Raw genomic sequence first — 24,006 nt, forward strand, 5'->3', positions numbered from 1 at the left:
TGGGTTGTTTCTACCATTTAGCTATTATGAAAAACGCTACTAAGCATGTTAGTATATTTGTCTCAAGTTTCCATTGTCAAATTGACTTTTGTGTGTATTTATAGAATGGAATTGCTGGGTCATATGGTCATCTATGTTGTTCTTTGAAGAACTGACAGACTGTTTTCCACAATGGCATCACCATTCAATTCACAACCACAATGGCTCCAACTTGTCATTCTTGCCAACAATTATTACTTCACATTTTTTAATATTATAGCCACTCTATAATTTACATCTCCCTATTAACTAGTGAAGTTAAACAGCTTTTCATGAATTTGTTGGCCATTTTAACATCTTTGGAGAAATAGGTCTGAGTCATTTGTTCACTTTTAAACTGGCTTGTTATTCCTTGCTAAGTTTTAGCCATTCTTGACTGTTCTGGATGTTAAGCCCTTTGAAAGATATATTTTTGTGTGTGTGAACATACTGTACAGAGGGGTTACAATTACATGGGCAAGATAATGAGTACATTTCTTATCAAGCATTGTTGCCTCCTCCTTTGTTTCCCCTTCCCATCCCTTCCCATCCCACTTATTTTGGTTGTCTTTTTAAACTGTTCCCTTTGGTGTGCAAGAGTTTTAACTTTTTATGAAGTCCAAATGTATCTATTGCCTGTGTTTTGGTGTCAAGTCCAAGAAACAAGGGGCAAAGTCCAAGTAATAAAGGCTTTTTTCTGTCGGTCATGGGCCCTGAACTCTGGGCCTTGGCGCTGTCTTACAGCTCTTCAGCTCAAGGCTAGCACTCTACCACTTGAGCTACAGCACCACTTCTGGTTTTATCTGTTTATGTGGTGTTGAGGAATCGAACACAGAGCCTCATGCTTGGCAAGGCAAGCGCTCTACCGCAGAGCCACCTTCCCAGCCCTGTAAAGGTTTTATCCCATATTTTCTTCTAAGAGGTTTATACTTGTAGCTGTTACATTTAAATTGTTGATCCATTCTGAGCTAATTTTAACATATAGTATAAGCTAAGGGTCAACTACATTCTTTTACAGACAGTTTTCCCAGCACCATTTGTTGAAAAGCTTGACCTTGCTCAACTCAAAGGTCTTCACACATTTGTTGAGTCAATTGATCTATGTGCAAGTTTGTTTCTGGGCTGGATTATTTTATGATTTCAAGCAGATTTTGACTGATAATTAAAGTAAATTATATTTACAATCATGTAAACATAGCTATACTCAGAAAATTATACCACCACATGATAAAAAGCATGGCAGGGTAAATCAGTCATGGCTCTATGGTATAAGACTCTGTCTTCCTGTTCTAGATCTAGTATAGAGTGCAATTCTTCTTTCAAGGCCTCTGTCTTTGCTATAGATTTAAAATTAAGGAACACAGGGAAAGCTGCAAGTCAGGAACTTAGTGTTTGAGATGATGAATAGATATGGGGTAATAACTCTTAATAATTCTATATGTAACAATAAAAGAGAAGTGACAGAATAAAGAAAGAACAAAACACCAAAAAACAATGTGTAAAAATCAGCCTCACACCTAACAACTAATGGAATGTCTGCTGTACATTTATGTGGAGGGACACTGGAGGCTCATGCCTCTGATTCCAATCTAACCACCAGACATTTATCTTCAATTAACGACCAAAAAGCCAGAGGTGGAGGTGTGGCTAAAGTGATGGAGAACTTGAGCATATTGCCCAGACTTTGAGACCTGCACAACAAACAAACAAAAAACTCCATTCAAAGGATGTGAATTCTGATCACTGCTCTGAAAACAGGCTGACCCCTCTCCTCCCTTTCCTTCTCCACTTACAGTATCTTAATCCTGATGAAGTCTAACCATCTACCTCTTATAAACTTGCATTTGAGAAGCTGAAGATAGATTAAAAACTCCAATTGTATGGACAGGTTTAAATATAAACATGTAATTTATTGTAATTATTAACTGATAATCCCATTTATATTTCTCAACTGTATTTATTTTGTTTTCTAAGAACACTACTTTCTTTTTTTTTAATTTAATTTTACTTGTGAACATACTGTACAGAGGGGTTACAATTACATGGGCAGGATAATACGTGCATTTCTTACCAAGCATTGCAGCCTCCTCCTTTGTTTACCCTTCACATCCCATCCCAGCCTCCCCCCTCCCCCCCAATCCCAATCCTTCTCCTTCCCCCCCCCCCCCCCCCCTGCACCGACGTTGTAAAGCTCGTTTTGGACATGACAACTTGTACTTCTCATTGTTGCAACAGGTCCACCTGTATCCTTAAACAACTGGTTTTTCCCCATCTCCTCCACAAGTTATACTGACATCAAATATAGTGAAAGCAGGGGTATTACTGTGGGGTATGGACATACAAAGCAACAAAGAGATAATCTTATAAATGCGTTAGAAACACATGCATGAAAGAAAAAAACATTCATTTTCCTGACATCACATTATCTGACCTTTTCCGCTTGACTCATACATATACTAGATATTGCAAATAAGGGAAACCATGGGACCTATGTTTCTTTGGGCCTGGCTTACTTCACTTAATATAATTTTTTCCAAGTTTTTCCATTTCCTAACAGATGGGGCAATGTCATTCTTTCTGATGGAGGCATAGAATTCCATTGTGTATATATACCACATTTTCTTGATCCATTCATCTACTGAGGGGCATCTGGGTTGGTTCCATATCTTAGCTATGGTAAATAATGCTGCAATAAACATTGTTGTGCTGGTAGCTTTAGTGTGGTCTTGTTTGTAAACATTTGGGTAAATGCCCAAAAGTGGGATTGCTGGGTCATAGGGGAGTTCTATGTGAAGTCTTTTGAGGAACCTCCATACTGCTTTCCAAAGTGGTTGAACAAGTTTACATTCCCACCAACAATGAAGTAAGGTTCCTTTCTGTCCACAGCCCCTCCAGCATCTGTTGTTGTTAGAGTTCTTGATTTTTGCCGTTCTAACTGGGGTGAGGTGATATCTCAATGTTGTTTTGATTTGCATTTCTTTTATGGCTAGGGATGTTGAACATTTCTTCATGTGTCTATTGGCCATCCTTCTTTCTTCTTCAGAGAAGTTTCTCTTTAAGTCTTTCGCCCACTTATTTATTGGGCAGTTGTTTCTTTGAGGATTTGTTGTTGGGGGGTTTAATTTTTTGAGTTCCAAGTATATTTTAGATATGAGACCCTTGTCCGTTGTATGGCTAGTAAAGATCTTCTCCCAATCCGTGGGCTTTCTATTGATCTTGCTAGCTATGTCATTTGCCCTGCAGAAGCTCTGCAACTTTATGCAATCCCATTTGTCCAACCTTTCTTTGATTTGTTGTGTTTCCGGGTCTCTATTCAAAAAATTTCGGCCTGCGCCAAGGAGACCTAGGGTTTCTCCTATTCCATCCTGTAATGTTTTCAGAGTGTCTGCTTTGACTTCAAGGTCTTTGATCCATTTGGAGTTGATTCTGGTGCAGGGTGATATATAAGGGTCTAGCTTTAGTTTTCTACATGTAGTTAACCAATTTTGCCAGCACCATTTACTGAAGAGGCTGTCTTTCTTCCATTGTATTGTTTTAGCTCCCTTATCGAAGATTAGATGGCATAGGTCTGTAGGTTCATTTCTGGGTTTTCAATTCTATTCCATTGGTCCTGAGGTCTGTTCTTATGCCAATACCAAGCTGTTTTGATTACTATGGCTTTATAGTAGAGTTTGAAATTTGGTATTGATATTCCTCCAGCATGTTCTTTCCGTTGAGGAGCTTTTTTGCTATTCGGGGTCTTTTATTGTTCCATATGAATTTTTGGATTGCCTCTTCTATTTCCTTGAAGAATGAGGGTGGAATTTGGATAGGTATTGTGTTGAATTTGTAGATAGCCTTGGGCAGTATTGCCATTTTCACGATGTTAATCTTTCCAATCCAGGAGCATGGGAGGCTTTGCCATTTTTTAAGTTCTGTGTTGATTTCCTTTTTCAAGATTTTAAAATTTTCATCATAGAGGTCCTTCACTTCTTTAGTTAAGTTAATTCCTAGGTATTTTATTTTTTGTGGGGCTATTACAAATGGAGTTGCTTTCCTAATTTCAGCCACACTTTTCTCATTGTTGGCATACAGAAAAGCCATTGATTTTTGGGGGTTAATTTTATAACCTGCTACTTTGCCAAAGTTTTGAATCAGCTTGAGTAATTTGGGAGTGGAGTCTATGGGATTCTTTAAATACAAGATCATGTCATCTGCAAAGAGGGAGAGTTTTATTTCTTCCTTCCCTATTTGGACCCCCTTTATGTCTGCATCTTATCTTATTGCTGTAGCTAGGCATTCTAATACTAGATTGAAGAGAAGTGGAGAGAGTGGGCATCCTTGTCTTGTTCCTGAGTTAAGAGGAAATGGCTTTAGTTTTTCACCATTGAGTATAATGCTGGCTGTAGGTTTGTCATATACAGCCTTTATTGTATTGAGGAATGTTCCATGGATTCCTAATTTTTCCAAAACCTTCATCATGAAGGGGTGTTGGATCTTGTCGAATGCTTTTTCTGCGTCTATTGAGCTAACCATGTGGTTCTTATTCTTGCTCCTGTTGATGTGATGCATAATATTAATTGATTTGCGTATATTGAACCAGCTTTGCATCCCTGAAATGAATCCTGTTTGATCGTGGTGTATGATTTTTTGGATGAATTGTTGAAGTCGATTGGCCAAAATTTTGTTGAGAAGTTTTGCATCAATATTCATCAAAGAAATGGGTCTATAGTTCTCTTTCTTTGATGAGTCCCTGCCTGGTTTTGGGATGAGGGTTATGATGGCTTCATAGAATGTGTTTGGCAGTGAGCTTTCTCTTTCAATTTCATTGAAGATTTGGAGGAGTATTGGTGTGAGCTCTGCTTTGAAGGCCTTGTAAAATTCCGCTGTAAAACCATCTGGTCCTGGACTTTTCTTAGCTGGGAGGTCTCTTATTGCTGTTTTTATTTCAGTGCTTGATATGGGCCTGTTAAGATAGTTTAACTCATCTTGGTTTAGTTTTGGCATGTCAATATTTGCTAGGAAAAGGTCCATTTCTGTCAAGTTCTCAAACTTATTAGCATAGAGTTTTGAGAAGTATTCCCTTATAATGTTCTGAATCTTGGTTGTTTCCGTGGTGATGTTTCCATTCTCATCTCTGAGTTTATTAATTTGGGTGTGTTCTCTTCTTTTTCTGATAAGATTTGCTAAGGGTCTGTCAATTTTGTTAAGTTTTTCGAAGAACCAACTCTTTGTTTTGTTGATTCTTTCTATAGTTTTTTTGGATTCTAATTCATTTAATTCTGATTTAATTTTGATTATTTCTTTCCTTCTACTGGATTGGGGTTTATCTTGCTGCTCTTTTTCAAGGAGGTTTAGATGTGTCATTAAATTGTTAGTTTCAGATCTCTCCAATTTGTTGATGTAGGAGCTCAGAGCTATAAACTTGCCTCTGAGTACTGCCTTTGCTGTGTCCCAGAGGAGCTGGTAATTTGTGTGTTCATTTTTGTTGAATAGCATGAACATTTGAATTTCCTTTCTAATCTCTTCCATGACCCACTCATGATTCAGCAGTGTGTTGTTCAGCCTCCATGTGATGCCGGACTTTCTTTGGTGGCTTTTGGTGTTGAGTTCTAATTTTATTCCCTTGTGGTCAGAGAGGATGCAAGGTATAACTTCAATGTTTCTGAATTTACACAAGTTTGCTTTGTGGCTTAAAATGTGGTCTATTTTAGAAAACGTTCCATGTGCTGCTGAGAAAAACGTGTATTCTGATGCTGCTGGGTGAAATGTTCGGTAGATGTCTGTTAAGTCTAGTTGATCTATGCAGCTGTTTAGATCTGCGGTTTCTCTGTTGAGTTTTTGCCGAGTTGATCTATCTAGTGGGGAGAGTGGTGTGTTAAAATCCCCAACAATTAATGTCTTTGGATCTATATGGGATTTGAGGGAAAGTAGTGTTTCTTTGATAAATTTGGGTGTTCCATTGTTTGGCGAATAGATATTTAGAATTGTAATATCCTCCTGAAGTAGAGATCCTTTAATTAGTATGTAGTGACCTTCTTTATCTCTTCTCACGAATTTTAATTTGAAGTCTATTTTATCTGATATTAGGATTGCAACTCCCGCCTGTTTATGGGGGCCGTTTGCTTGGTAGATTTTGTTCCAGCCTTTAACATTGAAAATGTGTTTGTTTTTTCGGGCAAGATGTGACTCCTGCAGGCAGCAGATAGAAGGGTCTTGTTTTTTAATCCAACTAGACAGTCTATGTCGCTTAATTGGAGAGTTCAGTCCGTTAACATTAAGAGATATGACTGAGAGGTATTTGGGAGTTCCTGCCATGTTATCCACCTTCTTGGGTGCTGCAAAAACTGGGTTCTTCCTATGGTTCTTGGATTCTCAGTTTGGGTGCAGTTTCTTGGCCTTTATTGCGGTCTTGTTGGTTTTCTATGTGTAGGACATCTTTAAGAATCTTTTGTAGGGCTGGTTTGGTGGAGATGTATTGTTTCAATTTTTCTTTGCTATGGAAGGTTTTTATTTGGCCTTCAGTTATGAAGGAGAGTTTAGCTGGGTACAGTATTCTTGGTTGATAGTTGTTTGTTTTTAGGGCATGGCATACATCATTCCAGGCTCTTCTTGCTTTGATTGTCTCTGCTGAGAAATCTGAGGTGATTCTAATTGGTTTCCCTTTATAGGTGATTAACCTTTTCTCCTTGACAGCTTTAAGGATCTTTTCCTTGGTCTGAGTTGATCCTGTGTGGATTATAATGTGACGGTGGGATGTCCTATTCTGGTCTGGTCTATTTGGGGTTCTAAAAGCTTCTTGTATCTGAATAGGCCTATCTTTTTGTATGTTTGGGAAGTTCTCTGCTAGGATCCTGTTAAACAAATTTCCTAGACCATTAACTTCTGTTTCTAGGTGCTCCTCTACACCCATTATCCTTAGATTAGGCCTTCTGATGGTGTCTTCCAGGTGTTGGATAGATCTATCATATTTCTTGGACTTGTCTTGGATGGTTGTATGTTCTTTCTCTATAATATCTAGGCTGTCTTCAATCCCTGAGATTCGATCTTCTGCATGGTCTAACCTGCTGTCAAGACTCTCTACTTTGTTTTTTACCTCTTTTCCTTCTAATTGGTCAGCTTTGATGGCTTCAAGTTCTTTGTTGAAGCTCTGTTTTAGGTCTTGTATGAATTTCTTTACTTCCTTAATTTGGTGTTCAGTGTTTGTTCTCAAATCACTTAGTTGATTGGTTATGGTTTCTCTGGATTCCCATTCCTTCTGTTGGGTTCCATTCAGCATTCCCTTTGTGGTCTCCCTGACTTCCTTCAGCTCTTTGTTAATGGATTCCATGAATGCCTTTAGTGATCTTTGTGTATTCTCTACCTGGTCTCTCAATTCCTGTATTACTCTTTGATTAGCTTCCTCCCTTTCGTGGGATTCCGGTAGTTCTCTTTCCTCCCGTTCGTGGGATTCCTGCAGTTCTCTTTGAGTGTTCTCAGCCTGCTCACGCCATTCCTCCCTTTCTCTTTGAGTATTCTCAAGTTTTTCACGCAAATCCTGTATCAGTTTTTGAGTAGCTTCCTCATGCTTATGATATTCCTGTATAAGCTTTTGGGACGCCTCCTCTCTCTCCCTTTCATGCTCATACAGAGTCCTTTGTAAGTTGTCAAACTTCTCATTCATCATGTTTGCCAGCAGTGTTTGTAGAGCTATTTGGGAACTCTCCTCTGGATTATTCATTATCTGTTCTGACCCCTGATTATCAAGATTGGGAATTGAGATATCCGGATTTGCCATTTTTCTTGTGTTTTTCCGGCTTATTCTGCCCATTTGAGATGAAAATAGCACCAGTTTTGTGCTAGAACACTATCTTAAGGCAACCATCAATCAAAGTTTGCATTTGTACAGTCAATAGTCTACAGATACAATCTAGTTCAACAGATACATCTATTCAACATCAAACAACTATATGTTAATGGGCTTCAAACCGCAGAGAAGAATTTGGAAAACCAGAAATTATTAGGCTTAGGGAGAGATGTGGGTAAAAAATAGGAATAGATTGGTGTGGGGAGGCACAGGGAGAGTTAACTATGTCCTAATCCCAATGCAGGAAATAGGTTGGGTAGGATGCAAGTAGAGAGAGAGAGAAAAAGAAGGAAGGGAAAGGGAAAAGAGACCAGAAAAAAAATAGAAACGTAAAAATTAATATTATTATGGAGTATAAAAGACCATCTATTTAGTGAGGAATGTGAGTATATTAAGAGAAGGGAAGGGACATAGAGAAGTGAAAAACTTAAAAAAAATGCTTAAAATATTATATAGGTATAAAGAGGTAGTACTGCTATTAAGGAATTTAAGTCTCAGAGGTTTTGAATTGAGTAATAAATTTGTGGATTAAGTGTGTACACAATGGGGGATAGGGTCTACTAGTTAACAACGAGTTTATCTGAGGATGTGCAGGACAAGAGTTAAGTCACATAAAGAAGATCAAAGGAGAGGAAAAAGTGGAAAGGATAAGAAAGGGAGAAAAAAAGATCAGAAGTTCAGTAGAGCTAGACAAAAAACAAAAAGATAGTTAAGAAAGAAAGAAAAAGAGAAAGAAGACAAGAAAAGAAAGGAAAACGCACATTCACATATTCCTAAAATAAAAATTATAAGAGGAAAAAAAAAGTTACTGGAAAACAATTATTTTTTTCAAAAAAGGCAAAAATTAAAGATTAATAAAATTTTTAGAAAAGGAAAAAAAATTTTTTATATATATAAGGTACCAAAAAAAAAAAAGAAAAGAAAAGAAGAAGAAGAAGAAAAAAAAAAGTTCTTTGATTTTTTTTTTTTTTTTTTTTTGGGAGGGGTGGGAAGAATCCTGTATCTCCCTTTTGTCTGTAACCAGCCTCTTGTTGGAGTCTCTGGTCAGCTTGAGGTCCTGTGGCTTGATTGGTTTCTTAAGTCAGTTTGTTCCAACAGGCAGAAAAATGCTCTGCTTTACCCAAGATTTTGAGATCCCCCTCACAGATTAGTTTAATGGGAGGGTGATTTGCTTTGAGAATCACAAAAGAGGGGGATGCAGTGATGAGGCTAGGTTCTGGGTAGAGTTGAGGCCTTTCAACATTCAGTAGCTTTTCCCTGGGGCTATTTTGTGAAAAAACTCACAGAGCCCAGCCTGAAGCCATTCTCAGGGTTTCTGTTTTTCGATTGATTGTTGAGGCTGCTAGAGGGAGGGGCAGTCTCTGGCTCTGGTTACCCAGTGAGGAAAGCCACTCCAATGGCTGGCGCCTGAGCTGGATGACTTTTCCCTGGATGGAGCTGAGTCTGGCAGGTCACTTCGCTGTTAAGTTCTTGTGACCTGCTAAATGACTCGTTTTATTCCAAGGCCTGAGTTGGAGCTAGCCGCTCCTCCGAGCTTTGTTGGTATCCAAGATGGAGATCACCGGTGCTGGGGGGGGAGGGGTGGCCTTCCCTCCTCTGCTCCCTGAGAAGGAGTGAGGACGTAGGGCTTCTACTCACGCCGAGTCTTGGATCCTGGGTCGTCTCTGGTCTGCAAACTGCAGGATGAAGGTGTCCGCTCCTTGTCGGTTCTTGCTGGTGTTGAGTAGAATCCTCTCGCCCACTGCGTCTGGCTCCTTCGTCCGGACTCTCTGTGTGAGCGCTCAGGTATGGCCCCTGCTGCGGTCTCCGCAGGGACCCTGCCGCCGCCGCGGCGGCTGCTGGCAGACGCTCAGATGTGTCTTCTTGCCTTGGCTTTCCCTCTCTTGTCTAACTCTCTGTCCTGTGATGGCACACTTGGTGTGATTCTCTGGCTTAGGACTGTTCACTGGAACTCTAAAACTGCTTTCTATGCGAGAGCTTGTTCAGATTCCAGCTTCTCCTCCGCCATCTTCCCGGAACCTACACTACTTTCTTATCTTTACCAATTTATAACCTTTCCCAAATGATATTTTTTGAGGTGGGGGTGGGGAACAGGGGTCAGTCATGTAGCTTGAACTCAGGGCCTGGGCACTCTACCTGAGCTCTTTTGCTCTAGGCCAGTGCTCTACCACTTTGAGCCACAGCTCCACTTCTGGTTTTCTGGTGGTTAACTGGAGGTAAGAGTCTCCTGGGGACTTTTCTGCCCGGGATGGCTTTAAACCTTGATCCTCAGATCTGCTATGATTATAGGTGAGTCACTAGAACCCAGCCCCACATTTGAATTATTTTTTGTTGTTGTTGTTGGTCCTGGGGCCTAACTCTGGACCTGGGTGTTGTCCTTCAGCTCTTCAACTCAAGGCTAGCACTCTACCACTTGAGACATAGTGTCACTTCCGGCTTTTTCTGCTTATGTGGTGCTGAGGAATTGAACCTAGGCTGTCATGCATGCAAGGCAAGCACTCTTCCACTGAGCCACCTTTCCACCCCATACATTTGATTTTTTTTTTCTTCTTCAGTTGTGGGCCCTGAACTCTGGGCCTGGGCGCTGTCTCTCAGCTCTTCAGCACAGGGCTAGCACCCTATCACTTTAGCCACAGCGCTACTTCTGGCTTTTTCTGCTTATGTGGGGCTGAGGAATCGAACCCAGAGCCTCATGCATGCAAGGCAAGTACTCTACCACTGAGCCACTTTCCCAGCCTACATTTGATTTTTTACAACCACCCTTACATTTTCTTTTAGGAAGCTAGGATAGAAGGTATGATTTTATTACATGGCTGAGGAGTCTGAGTCACAGTAGCAAAGGTACTGGTTCGTGGTGGCAGAGCCAGGGCCAGGGAGCTTCAGAGGAAGGAGTTTCTTCTGGAGAAGCCACAGTTCACTCAGGGACCTGATGGGAGATCTGAGCATTGTCTTGGAGACTGCAAGAAATGGCCTCTAGAGCTTTTTCTGCCTCTTAGGATTGTAGGAACCTGTGTTTCTTGTGATAATGTCTTCAGCTTCCACCTCTTCTTTTCTTCAGATCAGGATTTTGCTGTCCCTACCGTGGATCTGCTTTTGCTAAGATTTTCCTCCAGTGATTAAAGCCAAAGGACATTTCATTTACTCTCTTTCCTGGTAACTGATACCTAGCTTTTCCTGATCTCTAGCATTGCTTGGTTGGCTACTCTCTCCTTGAAAATTTCTTCTTCCAGAACTATATTTTTTTCCATCACTAATTCTACTTCTCATTCACCCCCTACCAGCACCTTAACAGAATGGGGTCTTTCCATGCACAGCCCCTTCCTTCTTTCAAACCACACTTGTGGCTTTATCTGTTTTATACATGATGCTTCCAAAGTATTTCCAGCTCAGACTCTGATCTCTAGGTTCTTGTATTTAGCTGTCTATCAATGATCCCAGATGAACTTTCTAAATGTCTAAAATAAAACTTTACCCTCTGTTCATAATTCTTTTTCTTTCTGGGCCAATATACTTCTTACCAGTTCCTATCAATCTGGGTCTTCACTCTCAATTCCCTCATCTCTGTTCCCATGAGCAATTCTTCAATGAGTTCTCATCTGTACCAACTCAATATAAAACATTTGTGTTTTTCAGTACTGAGGTTTGAGTTCAGGTCCTTGCACTTGTACTCTATAAACTTTTGCTTAATTTTTTTGGATAGGATTTTTTGGGGGGAGGGTGGCAATGTATGTATTTTAAATGATTAGTTGTGGAAATATTCAAATATATACACACAGAAGTGAGAATCTGGAATTAGCCTATGGACCCAATTTCAAAGTGTCTGCTGTTTTCATTTTGTCTTAGGTTTCTCTCACCCACTATACTATTTCTTCAGATAGGATCTAGCACATTTGCCCAGGTAGGTGATCTATCTAAAGACTGTGATCCTCCTACTTCTGCTTCCTGCAGAACTATGATGACAGAAGCATACCACCATGCCAATCTTGGGGTCAAAAAAAGCTTTCTAACACCTTGGCCTTGGCTGTCCTCAAACCATAATCCTCTTACCTTCCCTCCCCATCTAGCTGGGATTATAGGTATGTACTTCCATTGCTGGTCCCACTAACTGGTTTTACCACATGCCCCCATCTCTTCTGCAGTAATTGTAATCAGAATGGTGATTGGTTTGTTTGTTCCTAGGTTTGAAATCATGCTATAACCTGCTCAAAATTCTAAACGCTCAAATTGAATTCCTCAGTAAGCATTCCTGATTCTCTGTGGCATAATGAAAAATCAAACAGGTTTCAATTTTTGCCAGTTTGTTGTGACTAATTGTGATTGTGAGTAGTTGGGGAATGTGTGTTTCATCTAAGTGTCACAGGGGTAAAAATGCAAAAATAGAGGTGTCTAAGTCAAGGCAGAAGCTCAAAAGATGACTGCTCCCAAGATGCCTTCTCATGCCTGACATGTTCCTTCCGTGCTGGCCAATAGGACAGCATGTGGTTCCTGGATTTAGCCATCCTGCCTTCTCCACTCTTGCTTGAACTTTGCCTGGAATTGTTTCTGCCCTTGGTGTATTTCTCTGGGTAATTCCTTCTCATGATCCACTGTTGTGTATGTTATTACTACTTCTAGGTCAAGCATTACCGGATGTATCATCGAGTGAACTACTTTCTTCTCTGCTCCCACTGTCTCCTCCACACATCTTTGCAGTTCTCCTGACACTCTATACTGTAGGAAGATGTGGGTGATCAGCAAACCTGCAGTTAGCTTCTGGAAAACAGTTGCCCATCCATCCTCTAGATGCAGAGCTACTGGCACAAGTGCTAATAACCAATACCAGGTTAATAAATCCCGTGTTAGGTGGTTTAGTATGTACTAGGGCCAAGAATATGTGCTATAACTAGAATTATTTTCTGAAGTGAGCAGTGCTGGTTGAAATTTTTTTTCAGGATAACAAAAAACAAGTTATAAACCATGCAAACTCATATGTGAAGGTTTGTTCCTTGAGCGTTTTGTGAAGCTAAGTGAACTGATCCCCGCAGAGCTCCTTAGTGCAGGGCTGGATGCACAGTGCCATTTAGAAGCCAGTCTTTAAGGTTATTGTAATCATTCAGAGGTGACACACTGTATTGGCATTTATCTCACTCAGCAGATTCTTCAAAATGTGTGCATGACTGGCCAGGTGTGATAAGTCATGCCTGGGATCACTACACTCAGGAGACTGACAAGGAAGATTGAGAGTTCAGGGCCAACTTGGGCTACATAGAGACCCTATCTTGGTGGGGGGAAAAAAGAAAGAAAATTACATTACTAAATCAACTACATTTGGGATTCTTAAAAATGAATGCGCTAGTTTTTAGGCCGTAGAATAAAACATTCAGCTAAAACAGACTAAAGCTTAAAGAAATCAAAGGTTGGACATTACATTGGGGAGTTGAGAATCAGAATCAGTATTCGACTGATAGCTTAGACATCTGACAAACCACCTTCTAAACCAAGTTGAAACAGAATTGGCTATCTCTTCACATAATAACTATTGGCCATAAAGCCTAAAATTAATCATGAGTTCTAACTATATTACAAGTTCTAAATCTCATCTATCAGATAAAGAAAATAAAAAAAGTAAACAATACTTTATACACCCGAAAGCCCACAATATACACAGTACTTTTAGTTTTGTAAACGTAGACAATTTTGTTAAAATTATACATGATAATAGAAGATGTCAATAGACTAACTTATTTATCTGTCTGTATTTTGTTATAATTATTGAAGTCAAATGATATCATTTTGTAGACAAGTCTTACCTGGCATATAAATGTACTTAAAAGGTCCTGGCATAGTGGTGCACACCTGTAATCTCAGCTACTTGGGAAGTAAAGATTGGCAGGCTATGGTTCAAAGTCAGTTTGGGCAAAAAAAGTGAGCCCATCTCAACCATAAGGTAAGATCTAGCAGTGGGCTCCTGTAACTCAAGCCATGTAGGAGGCGTAGGTGGGTGAACTGCAAAAATGAGAGACCCGAATGGAATGAGAAATAAAGCTGCAAGGGTTGGAGGCATACTTTTAAGTGGTAGATCTTGGTGAATGCAAGGCTCTCAGTGCCAATCCCAGTAACACCCCCCCCCCCCCCCACACACAGACACACACATGAAAATTAACCGGGGTGGAGGGATGTAGTTGTGGAGGTGGGAGGGAAGGGATGGTAGGAGAAAAACAAAGGAGGAGGCAACAATGCTTGATAAGAAATGTACTCACTACCTCGCTCATGTAACTAACCCCTCTGTACAGTATTTTCACAATAAAGAACTTATTTAAAAATAAAATGAAATCCAAAACAAAAAAATCGAAAGCAATTATAATAAGAAAAAAACATGGTTTCTTCTAACAAAATTTATTATACAGTAATTAAAAAGGTTAAAGACTTCCATCTCAAATAAAAATAATTGTTATAATTACACACATCATAGAGTACCTTATAGAGTGATTCCAATATATATGTATATGTCAATGTATATATAATCTCAGGAAATACAGCGCATTTTCAAGTCGGAGAGACAAACACCTTCTTATTCACAGTGTTCACAGGGGAACGCCTGTTCACGGATGGGCTGTGTACAGTCATGCTCCAGGCAGTCCACGCAGCGCCGCCCTTTCAGAAGGTGAAGTACCGGGCAAACCACTCCTGGCGCTGGGGGTCCGGAGAAGCCGCGGGGGACGCTTCGCTCTGAGGAGGGCTGAATTCACAAGAGAGAGACGTGAGGCCCAGTGGGAAGCGGTTTTGCCAAGAGGGAAACACACAAAACCCCAGTGTAAGTTACCACAAGTGGCTCCCGGGGGCTGAGCTACAGCTGCGCTCCATTCTGACAGCAGAGGGCGCCCGCAGCGCACAGAAGCCAGCTGAGGAGCCCCGCCTCCCCCATCAAACCCACCATCCCCCCGCAAAAAGTAATGTCACTGTCTTTAAATAAAATATTCCCAGGGAAATTGTGTGAGAGAAGACAACCGTGTTCCTCTCTTCCAACACTTCCACCCTTTTAATTTAAATTTCAGAATCAGACACAAGCTTTTGATCGATATATATATATATATATATCTGTATATATATATATATCTGTATATATATGTATATATATATATATATCTGTATATATATGTATATATATATATATATGACACTAAGTTAAGGCATAGTAGTTTTTTTTACTATTTACATAATTAAACATTCATTTCTTAATTCCATAATCAGATACTCCACGAAAAGACTGCAAAAATTTAATTTTGCTTCTATTTTCCAACTTGTGTAACTTACACTTAACTCTTAACTAAAGATTCTTTGTGCTACTTAAGAAAACAAAAGAATCCCTACCGTGTCTGGGGAAAATTACAAGGCACGCAACAATGTAATGGAAATTCCAGTAGTCATGTTTCTGGAGGTCATGCACATGCACCTTACTGATACCTGAACAGTACCCATGCACGGGGTGAGGGGAAATAAGCAACACAAAAATTTTAGCAGGAGACAATCACACATCTATTTGACTATTTTTCATTCTTGCTATGTTTTACTATTGAGCTGTTCACTATGTCAGAAATCACTTAACACAAGAACAAAATTAAACTCTACAGGTGGGACTTGTATGAGTGGCATTGCTGAAATTTAGTAAAAAATAAGAAGATACTTCAAAGCAGCAAAAAAAGTCAGTAGTAGAAAGGTTTACATAACACAACAGTATTTTCTTATCTGTTGGTTAAATAACTGAATTTCATCCCAAATTTGTTTGTTAATATAGTCAACTCTGAGGTAACTTAAAATTGAATATAAATTTTAAAATTACTTTTTTTCTAAATTTACTCTTTTGCTTATATATGCCATTAAGATTCCAGAGCTGATAACTTTAAAATATGAAAATAGGATTATATAATAAGCCTGGTGAGCAAAAACCAAAAATAAAGACAGAAATTAAAACCATTTAACAAATAAAAATTAAAGTTCTGCAATAACAAAAACTTGGCAGCTCTTCCTACACTTAGAAAACTCACTGATGAGAAATTAGGGGGAAAAAATCTTGGAACAGACTCAAGAGGCAGTTCTCTAAAGAGGTGGCAGGACATTATGCAACATTTCACAGGAATACTCCTCAGGCTGTTCCCTGTAGTGGATTTACATAATAGGAAGGTGAAATTCTCAAGTTTCAAAAAGAACAAGCCATTGGTGAGACAGGGCTCACCTCAAAAATGTCTTGGGCTCTTTGGGTGGCACTGGCTGTGGAAGAGGTTTGCTGCTGTTGAACTCAATATCGTGGACTGGAGAATTAGGAATGGGATCCAGGCGGTTAGGATGTCCATTGCCCACAATACCAGATTCCAGAGCACTTAGATTGGGAACACTCACAAACCTGTTTGTTGGTGCTTTATCATTCTTCTTCTTTTGCTGCATTAAAAATAATACTTGTGAGGATTGTCCCTGCATAAGGACAAACAAGAAAGTGGAAATCATAGAAGATACAAATTTTGCACCAAAAACTCTTGGAAGCTTTGTGTTAATCATGATGCTAACTGAACTAGTGTTACCCAAAGTGTGGTCTGGGGATCCTTGAGAGTGTGTGTCCACATGGAATCCATCTCACAGATAGACATGCTACCAGGAGAAAAACAGCCAGGAGGAAATGTCTGGGAGCCACCGACCAGGAAACTGGGAGGGGGTGAGCACCAAGGGGTAAGGAGAATACTGGGAGGACATGGGACAAGGGGACAGGAGGAGTAGATCCTCAGATGCCACAGGGTTAAATGGACTGGGGCTAAGATTAGGAAAGGAGTAAAGTTAAAGGTAATTGCAAAACAGAGGTCCTTGAACTTTAACCATCTGTCAAAGGGAGGCAGTTCTTGCCTAGGGAGAAAAAGGAATGAGAAAATGTTGGCAATGTAGTTTGAGACAATCTCTTATTTCTATTTAAGGCATAAAGCTGACTTAAAGAAATAATGGGGTTTTGAATTTGCTGTGGTATCTTTCTGAAGAGAGAAAAATCTGTATGAGTAAGTCTAAATTTATCAATAAATTAGCTGAATAATTAATTGGCTCATAATTTAAGAAATAAATATTATAAAATAAAATTAGCCAATATTAAAAAATTTTAACCGGTCTTTAAAAGGGAACAGAGATTTTAAAAAAGAAGGAATACAATTAGTTGCAGACCGTGAAACCCTATCACTTGTAAACCACTAGCTTCAGTCTCAAAGCATTTATTCATACTTCTAGAATTAATAGCTGTAGAATAAAAGTATTTACAATTTTCTCACATTTTGATAATTAGATGTATACTATAAACTTATGATTTTCTTCTGGTAAAATTAAACCTGGAGTTTGAACAAATAGGTATATACATGGAAGTTTTCGCTCATTTCAGAGCAGTGATCTCAACTCTAGATATTTCCTTCTGGGTCATGTTCTATGAGTAACAGTCTCTGTAAAGGAACCTATTTCAGTATTAGCACACAAAGACAGGAATAGTGATACCCTTTTCAGATCTAGTTGTGAAAACTGAAGTCATTGTTTAGGAGTCAAAAGTATTTGGGAAGTTCTTACAAAGATTTTTTTTTTTTTGTTGGTCATGGGGCCTGAACTCTGGGCCTCGGTGCTCTTCAGTTCAAGGCTAACACTCTACCAATTGAGCCATCCACTTCCGGCTTTTTCTGCTATGTGGTGCATGCGTCGTGCATGCTAGGCAAGCACTCTACCACTGAGCCAACTTCCCAGCCCATAAAGATGTATTTTAGTTTTCTTATTTTATCATCGGGGACATCAAAAATACCTACTTAAGTTATCTGTTTTAAGAAATCAAAAGTATCACTGAGTCATGAATTTATAACAAAATGATTCCAACAAAATCATTAATTTATCTTGTTTCCACAGGTCTCTTAATCTTGTTTTAGTATTAAAAGCTTATTTCACTCTAAATTACCAACTAAAACCAAAATGAATTCTATTCATTAACTAGTCAATTATTTATTAAGAGCTTTCTATTGTCAGGCAGTTCTAAAGATACAGCTACACACCTCTCTAATCATTCTAATTTACAAGATATTCTATTTAACAAAACACTCAAAATTGGGAGCACTTATGAAGGACAGTTCCTTCCTTTAGTGTTCTTTTTTTTGGGGGGGGGGGGGCGTTGGTTGTATGGTCTGAACTCTGGGCCTGGATGCTGCCTCAGATCTTTAGCTCAAGGTTAGCACTCTACCACTTGGGCCACAGGGCCACTTCTGGCTTTTTCTGCTTATATGGTGCTGAGGAATCAAACCCAGGGCCTTATGCATGTAAGGCAAGCACTCTACCACTGAGCCACCTTCCCAGCCTCCTTTAGTGTTCTTAATTGAGAAGTTTTGTATGTTTTTGAAAGCAAAACGTCTGGGTAAGCACCTAGTAGAAAATAGCATGATATGAAACTTAGTAGGATCTGAATTAAAACATGGTTTCAACACCAGTTCTTTCATTTATTTTACGGATTTCTCCCTAGAGATTTACAATCACAATGAAAGCAATACATACTGGCTTTGTTATTTACTCACTACTTGCTGTATGCACAGAATAGTTTGTGGTGACTTATAGCTACTCAGGAGACTGAGATCTTGAGCACCGCAATTCAAAGCCACCCTGGGGACCCATGACACTCTTATCTCCAATTAATGTCTAGACAACCAGAAGTGGCACTATGGCTTAAAGTGGTAGAGCACTATCTTAAGGATAGAGCTCTATCCTTGAGTGAAAGAGCTCAAGCCCAGAGTACAAGCCCCATTACAGTCAGACAAAAAAAAAAAAAGTGATAAAATTCTACAGATAAATATTCATTGAATGTACCTACTTTTCCTAAAGCACTACGATTGGAGCCATGGGGTAAAAAGATGTATAAGATACGGTATTCTGTCTCAAGGCCTTTCCATTTGTTCTAAGAGGCCGGTAGGGTATGAGGGTAGGCCACACTTGTAATTTTCAAGGGCAGTCATAAGGCTGAGAGACTCAAGCCTTTTTTTCTGAAATGCCTAGGCAACAAAACTAATGTTCACCTGAGTTTCATTCAGATGGTAGGCCTTAAGCCAGGGAGTAACTGTTGGGTATCGGAGGCTGGAGTATTTTGCAGACCCCATTAGGGAGAGTGATAATCAATAAGGAAATGACAACAGATTAATTAGAGTTACTAGTTCTCATTAGAAATATAAAAACTCCAAAGGCAGACTCCGTATTTTACAATATTAATAAAAGTTTTATGAAATATAAATTAACAGAAAAAAGTAGTTCATTTTGAAAAGAAACAAGGAACTTATCGATTTTAGTGCTAGATCATTAAATTTAAGGAAATACTTTTTTGGAAACATCGTATTCTGCTCTAAATAATTCACCAAATTTTTAACCACGTTTTTAAGGTATATTCCTATTTTCAATGTCCATAGCACATACCTTAGCCAAGGGATTAATAACACCAACAGTAGGACTTGAGTTAAATACTTTGTTGAAGTTAGTTTCTCGATTGACTAATTCCAGCTGATAAAATTTATTATCGTCCTATGCAAAAGAATTATAAACATCTTTTCAACATTTTCTATTGAATATTTACAAATTTAACTGTATAAATGCCACTTCATTCAGTTTAACAGAAAAATGGATGGTTTGTATACTCAGTTAAAAAGTTTCTAGCCAGGTTTGGCAATGCTTCAAAGGTTGCTGGTAGCTAACTTTTCAACACCTTTTGAACCCTATGCTCTGGGACTCTACCCTACCCTTTGCCACTTTTCCTTTTAAGACTGACACCCCCTCTGTTTTACAGAGATAACGGTGGATCTTGAGCAGGTGTAACTTGTATTCACATTTGGCTACTTTCTACACATGAAGATGATGGCACTACTATGATTTATCACTATTTTTCAGTTCCTGGAGATTGATTTGACTTTGACCTTTTCCCTTGAGCTATCAATGCATTAGAGCAATAGCAACAGAAAAAAAAAAAAGTGAACTGCCCATATAGAGATAAAACCTTTGCTTGAGGATTCATGAAAAACAAGTAACACTAACTGAACCCTAGACTGTTGGAAGGTATAGCAGATAGAGCAGTGTGAGTAGAGGCAAGGGTGTGCTTTAGTAGAACCAGATTCTAGTGGAGTCAAGCAGAACTAGATCGTCAGCTCCTTTTAGTTAACCAATCATCTTAGCATTAATCTTGGCACAGGTGCCTTATAGACCAGAAACTAGGGTATTGTATTAAGAGTATAAAATAACCCTTGGCTACATTCCTTGCCCTGAGTAGACGTGTTGCTTTGCAAAGTTTAAGTTATTCGTTGAAGTCTAATACCTACATGTTAGATAAAACACAATTATATATGTAAATACCCCCTCAATAAGAACTGGAAATCAATATATATATATAATTATACATAAGTTATACATATAATTTACTTGCTTGCATTTTGGGTAGTACTGTGGCTTGAACTCAGGAGCCTCATGCTTTTGCTCTGCTTTCTTGATATGGCTGGTATTTTATGCCACTTGAGCCATGTCTCCTCCAGTTTGGCTTTTTGCTCGCTAAATGGACATAGCATCTTTTCTGTCTCATCTGGCTTTAACCTGATTCAAGCTTTAGCCTCCTGAATAGCTAAGATTACCAGTATGGGCCACAGGCACCTGGCTATTTTATATATAAAACAGAGTGTAATTTTCCCTGAGTCTATTGCCATCACTTTGGCCATCTATGAGGCCTCTGCTCATGTGGACAAAACTTGGAGAACTTGGCTGGTGGTAGATGGAGGCAGAATCTCCTCTGGGATCCTGGGACACTGGTTGGTCTTGTTGCTTTCAGTAAAAACATCCAATTTTAGAAAATAGGTGGACTTTCCTAAGTTTAAGTGTTAACTCTTACACTCTTTGCATGCTAGTACCCAGTTTTCCGCTAGGATTAAATGAGTGAGTTGGATTTTTAGCTTGATTATGAAAAATTTTCATTTATTAGTGGCAGCAAAAAGCAATATTTTAATTGTTCACCAGGACATAGTATTTTAGAGATATTTTATGAATTTAAGATTTTTGAATACATTGTTAGGGAATATTGGCTTTAATGAAGGCAGTGTGTTTATTCTTAATATCTTACTTTCATCTCTGAGCCCTTAACATCTTAGTACCGCATGAGACAGCATGAAGCTTCCTAGGCTAGACCACAGAACTTCTTTCTATAGATGTCTCTTTGAATCTCTGTTTAGGAAATTTATGTGAACAGTCTGAATGCATGTACATAGCTCAATACTTAGCTGCTGAGGAGCAATGACAATATTCAACATTCAATGTATTGAAAAGAATACATCTTTTTGAAAAATACTGATGAAAAAAGGCATGACTCCCTTACCCTGATGCCAGATATAAATTACTTTAATATTATTTTGTATTCTCATGACAAATATTTTAATAAACTTACCATAAGGAACAGATTCTATTCTTTCCATCTTTGCATTACTTAAAAATATTTTCCCTGTTTTCCCCATCAACAGTCTATTGATTAACTGATATAATTATACCCAAACCAAAATGTCTTACAATTAGTTTCTTGATGACCTGGTCTCTTTCTGTAAGCATGGCCTTCAACTCTGTAATCAGCTGCACATCTTCTGGCTTTGATTCTCTCATCAGATACTTTTCTTCCATTTCATCCAGTCTAAAAACAGGAAAACTTTATCTCATTGAAATGACTCAGACAATATTCTTTTATAATAAATAACTAGTCTGGTTAAACTCACACATATGAATTTAAAACAAGACATTTAAATCGTAATACCATGACTGCCTGAAGACTACAGTTATATTAAAGGCTTTGTAGGGGCTACATGATACTAAGTGATTTGAAGGTTGCTTTTGGAAGAATTCACCCATTTTAAACCATTCAAGAGTATCTGGAGATGAGTTCAGGTGTGCTCTGTAAAAGAAATGGTATGCTGAATGCTATGAACCTAACAAATGTCCCAGGATCAATGCTAGAAATGGAGCTTCCTATCAGAAGTCGTTTCAATACGTACAATTTGGTGTATGGCATAAGGCTTAGTAACATATATAAAGGGGAGAAGAAGAGATACAGAAGAGATACAGAGGAAAGGGGAACGAAAGACACATATGTATGCCATCATTCTTTCTTGGCTTGTGGGAAGTCCAGTATTAAAATTCCTATTATCAACCAACATATATAAAGTGAAAAAGATTCATAAGCTTAGAGAAAAATCAGGCTTCTTTGTAAGCCTACTGTTCCCTGGGTGACAAGAGATGGCAACATGACCAAACATGACTTTGAACAGAGGCCGCTTTTTATGATCAGAGGTGACAATTGGTGTCCTGCACAATCTGAGAGTTCAGGACAGTATACAGTATGCGGTATAAGATAGAAAATGATTCAAGACAAAACTATTGGCTTAGTGTTTTGGTTTTTTTTGAAAGGGGAAGGCACCTTCAGACTTAGAAGTTATAAATAATTGAAACACAACTTTTTTTTTATTGGGTTTAGAATGTAAAGGTTAGAAGTTAAGCTTTTAAAGTTGTGGTTAATGAAGAGTCACAGAAAAATGTACTCACTTGACAAATATTGAGTGACTTTCACATGAACAATCATTTAGAAATCAGTGATATCTCAGTTCCTCTCCCCTCCCACTCCCACTTTCCCCCCTCTGCCAAATTCTAGAGAGGTCCTAGAATCACTGCGTATTTCACTGCTACCTCCACTGCTAACAGCCCCAGTGAAGGCAGGCCTGGCCATTTGACTGGTTCTAATGTGGCATGAGGGCTGAGGGCAGGGAGTGTGGCATTAGGAAGTAATTGTTTGCAGGCTCAGTTGGAACTTCTGGCTTCACTGCCAAGTTAGTCAGAAAAGTCAGAAAACTTTATTTCTCCTTTCTTTTAGAAATTCAGATTGGGATTCTCTGACTCCACATTAAGGTTATCGCACAATTTTATTACAATATGGAGGGTTTCTTCTTACTCATTTTATGGGCAAAGGTTTAAGAAGGTTGATAGGTGGTATCTGGTTAAGGAAGAAGGCACTTGGGCTCCATGCTAGAGCAGCCACAAGATGTCACTGGAGCCCTTTTCTTTACAGGATTCTGGGGCTGCTTCCTGCAACTGAAGAGCAAGTCTGGCATAGATAGTAGGAAACTGTCTAACAAATCATTGTCATTTTAAAAGTACTGTTTCTATTTGTTGCAGTACAACAAGATGTCAGGTAAATTGAGTCTACAACAGAACACCCTTTGTTGCATAGTATAGCGCCACGAATCCAAATTCTGCTGTGTATTTTCACATAGCTTAAATATTCTTTACCTACATAATTATCAATTAATCCTCTTCACAAGCTATCTTTACATCACCCACATTTTAATATTAAAAGATAACAGGATATGAGAGGAAAAATAATCAATCAGAAACAGTCTATAATGCACGTGGGAAAGCATTAAAGGAGAGAACAGATAAGCAATATGACACAGAAAACGCTTCTCGAAAACTAGTGTCTCCAAATTCTAGTTGTAACATTAGACAAGTTCCCTTTCTTCAGTTTCCTGGCAGCCCTCCATACTAGCACTGCTTCTCAAGACCAGCCATGAGTGACTGTCCATCACCGGTGATGTCTAAGTCTGCTTTTCTTGAATCTTTTTTTTTGTCATAATTGTGGTTCTATGATCTAAAATGGCCTTCATAACATCTGCTGTTTATCCTGTTTCACATCACTCCAGTAAACACTGCACATCGTGCTAACTAGGTTCCGATTTTAGTTTCACAGAATTTGCATTCACAATTATAGTTTTTAACTTTTACCTAGATTAAGGGATGGGATTTTTCTTTCAATAGTGATGATGGTTTTAATGTACTAATACTACAACATCAAGTTTCCTTGTTAACTTTTTTTTTTTTTTTTTTTTTTGTCGGTCGTGGGACTTGAACTCTGGGCCTGGGCGCTGTCCCTCAGCTCTTCAGCTCAAGGCGAGCGCTCTACCACTTGAGCTACAGCGCCACTTCCGGTTTTCTGGTGGTTTATTGGAGATAGGAGTCTCACGGTCTCTCCTGCCTGGGCTGGCTTTGAACCGCGATCCTCAGATCTCAGCCTCCTGAGTAGCTAGGATTACAGGCGTGAGCCACCAGCGCCCGGCTTCCTTGTTAACTTTTTA

At 39.0% G+C, this 24,006-nt stretch overlaps 1 protein-coding gene across 1 annotated transcript in view; it reads right to left on the reverse strand.

The window, feature by feature from the left end:
- Positions 1-14,218: 14,218 nt before the first annotated feature.
- Fam184a (family with sequence similarity 184 member A) overlaps positions 14,219-24,006 on the reverse strand; it is a 90,823-nt gene continuing 81,035 nt past the window's right edge. The window contains exons 15-18 of the mRNA XM_042673690.1: positions 21,401-21,518; positions 19,280-19,384; positions 16,056-16,258; positions 14,219-14,561 (exon numbers count right to left, since the gene is read on the reverse strand). Of these exons, the coding sequence (XP_042529624.1) occupies positions 14,480-14,561; positions 16,056-16,258; positions 19,280-19,384; positions 21,401-21,518 (508 nt within the window). The 3' untranslated portion in view covers positions 14,219-14,479. The remainder of the gene's footprint in view (positions 14,562-16,055; positions 16,259-19,279; positions 19,385-21,400; positions 21,519-24,006) is intronic.

The sequence above is a fragment of the Dipodomys spectabilis genome, unplaced genomic scaffold, assembly GCF_019054845.1.
Source record: "Dipodomys spectabilis isolate Male_0828 unplaced genomic scaffold, ASM1905484v1 ptg000001l, whole genome shotgun sequence".
NCBI classification, from domain to species: Eukaryota; Metazoa; Chordata; class Mammalia; order Rodentia; family Heteromyidae; genus Dipodomys; species Dipodomys spectabilis.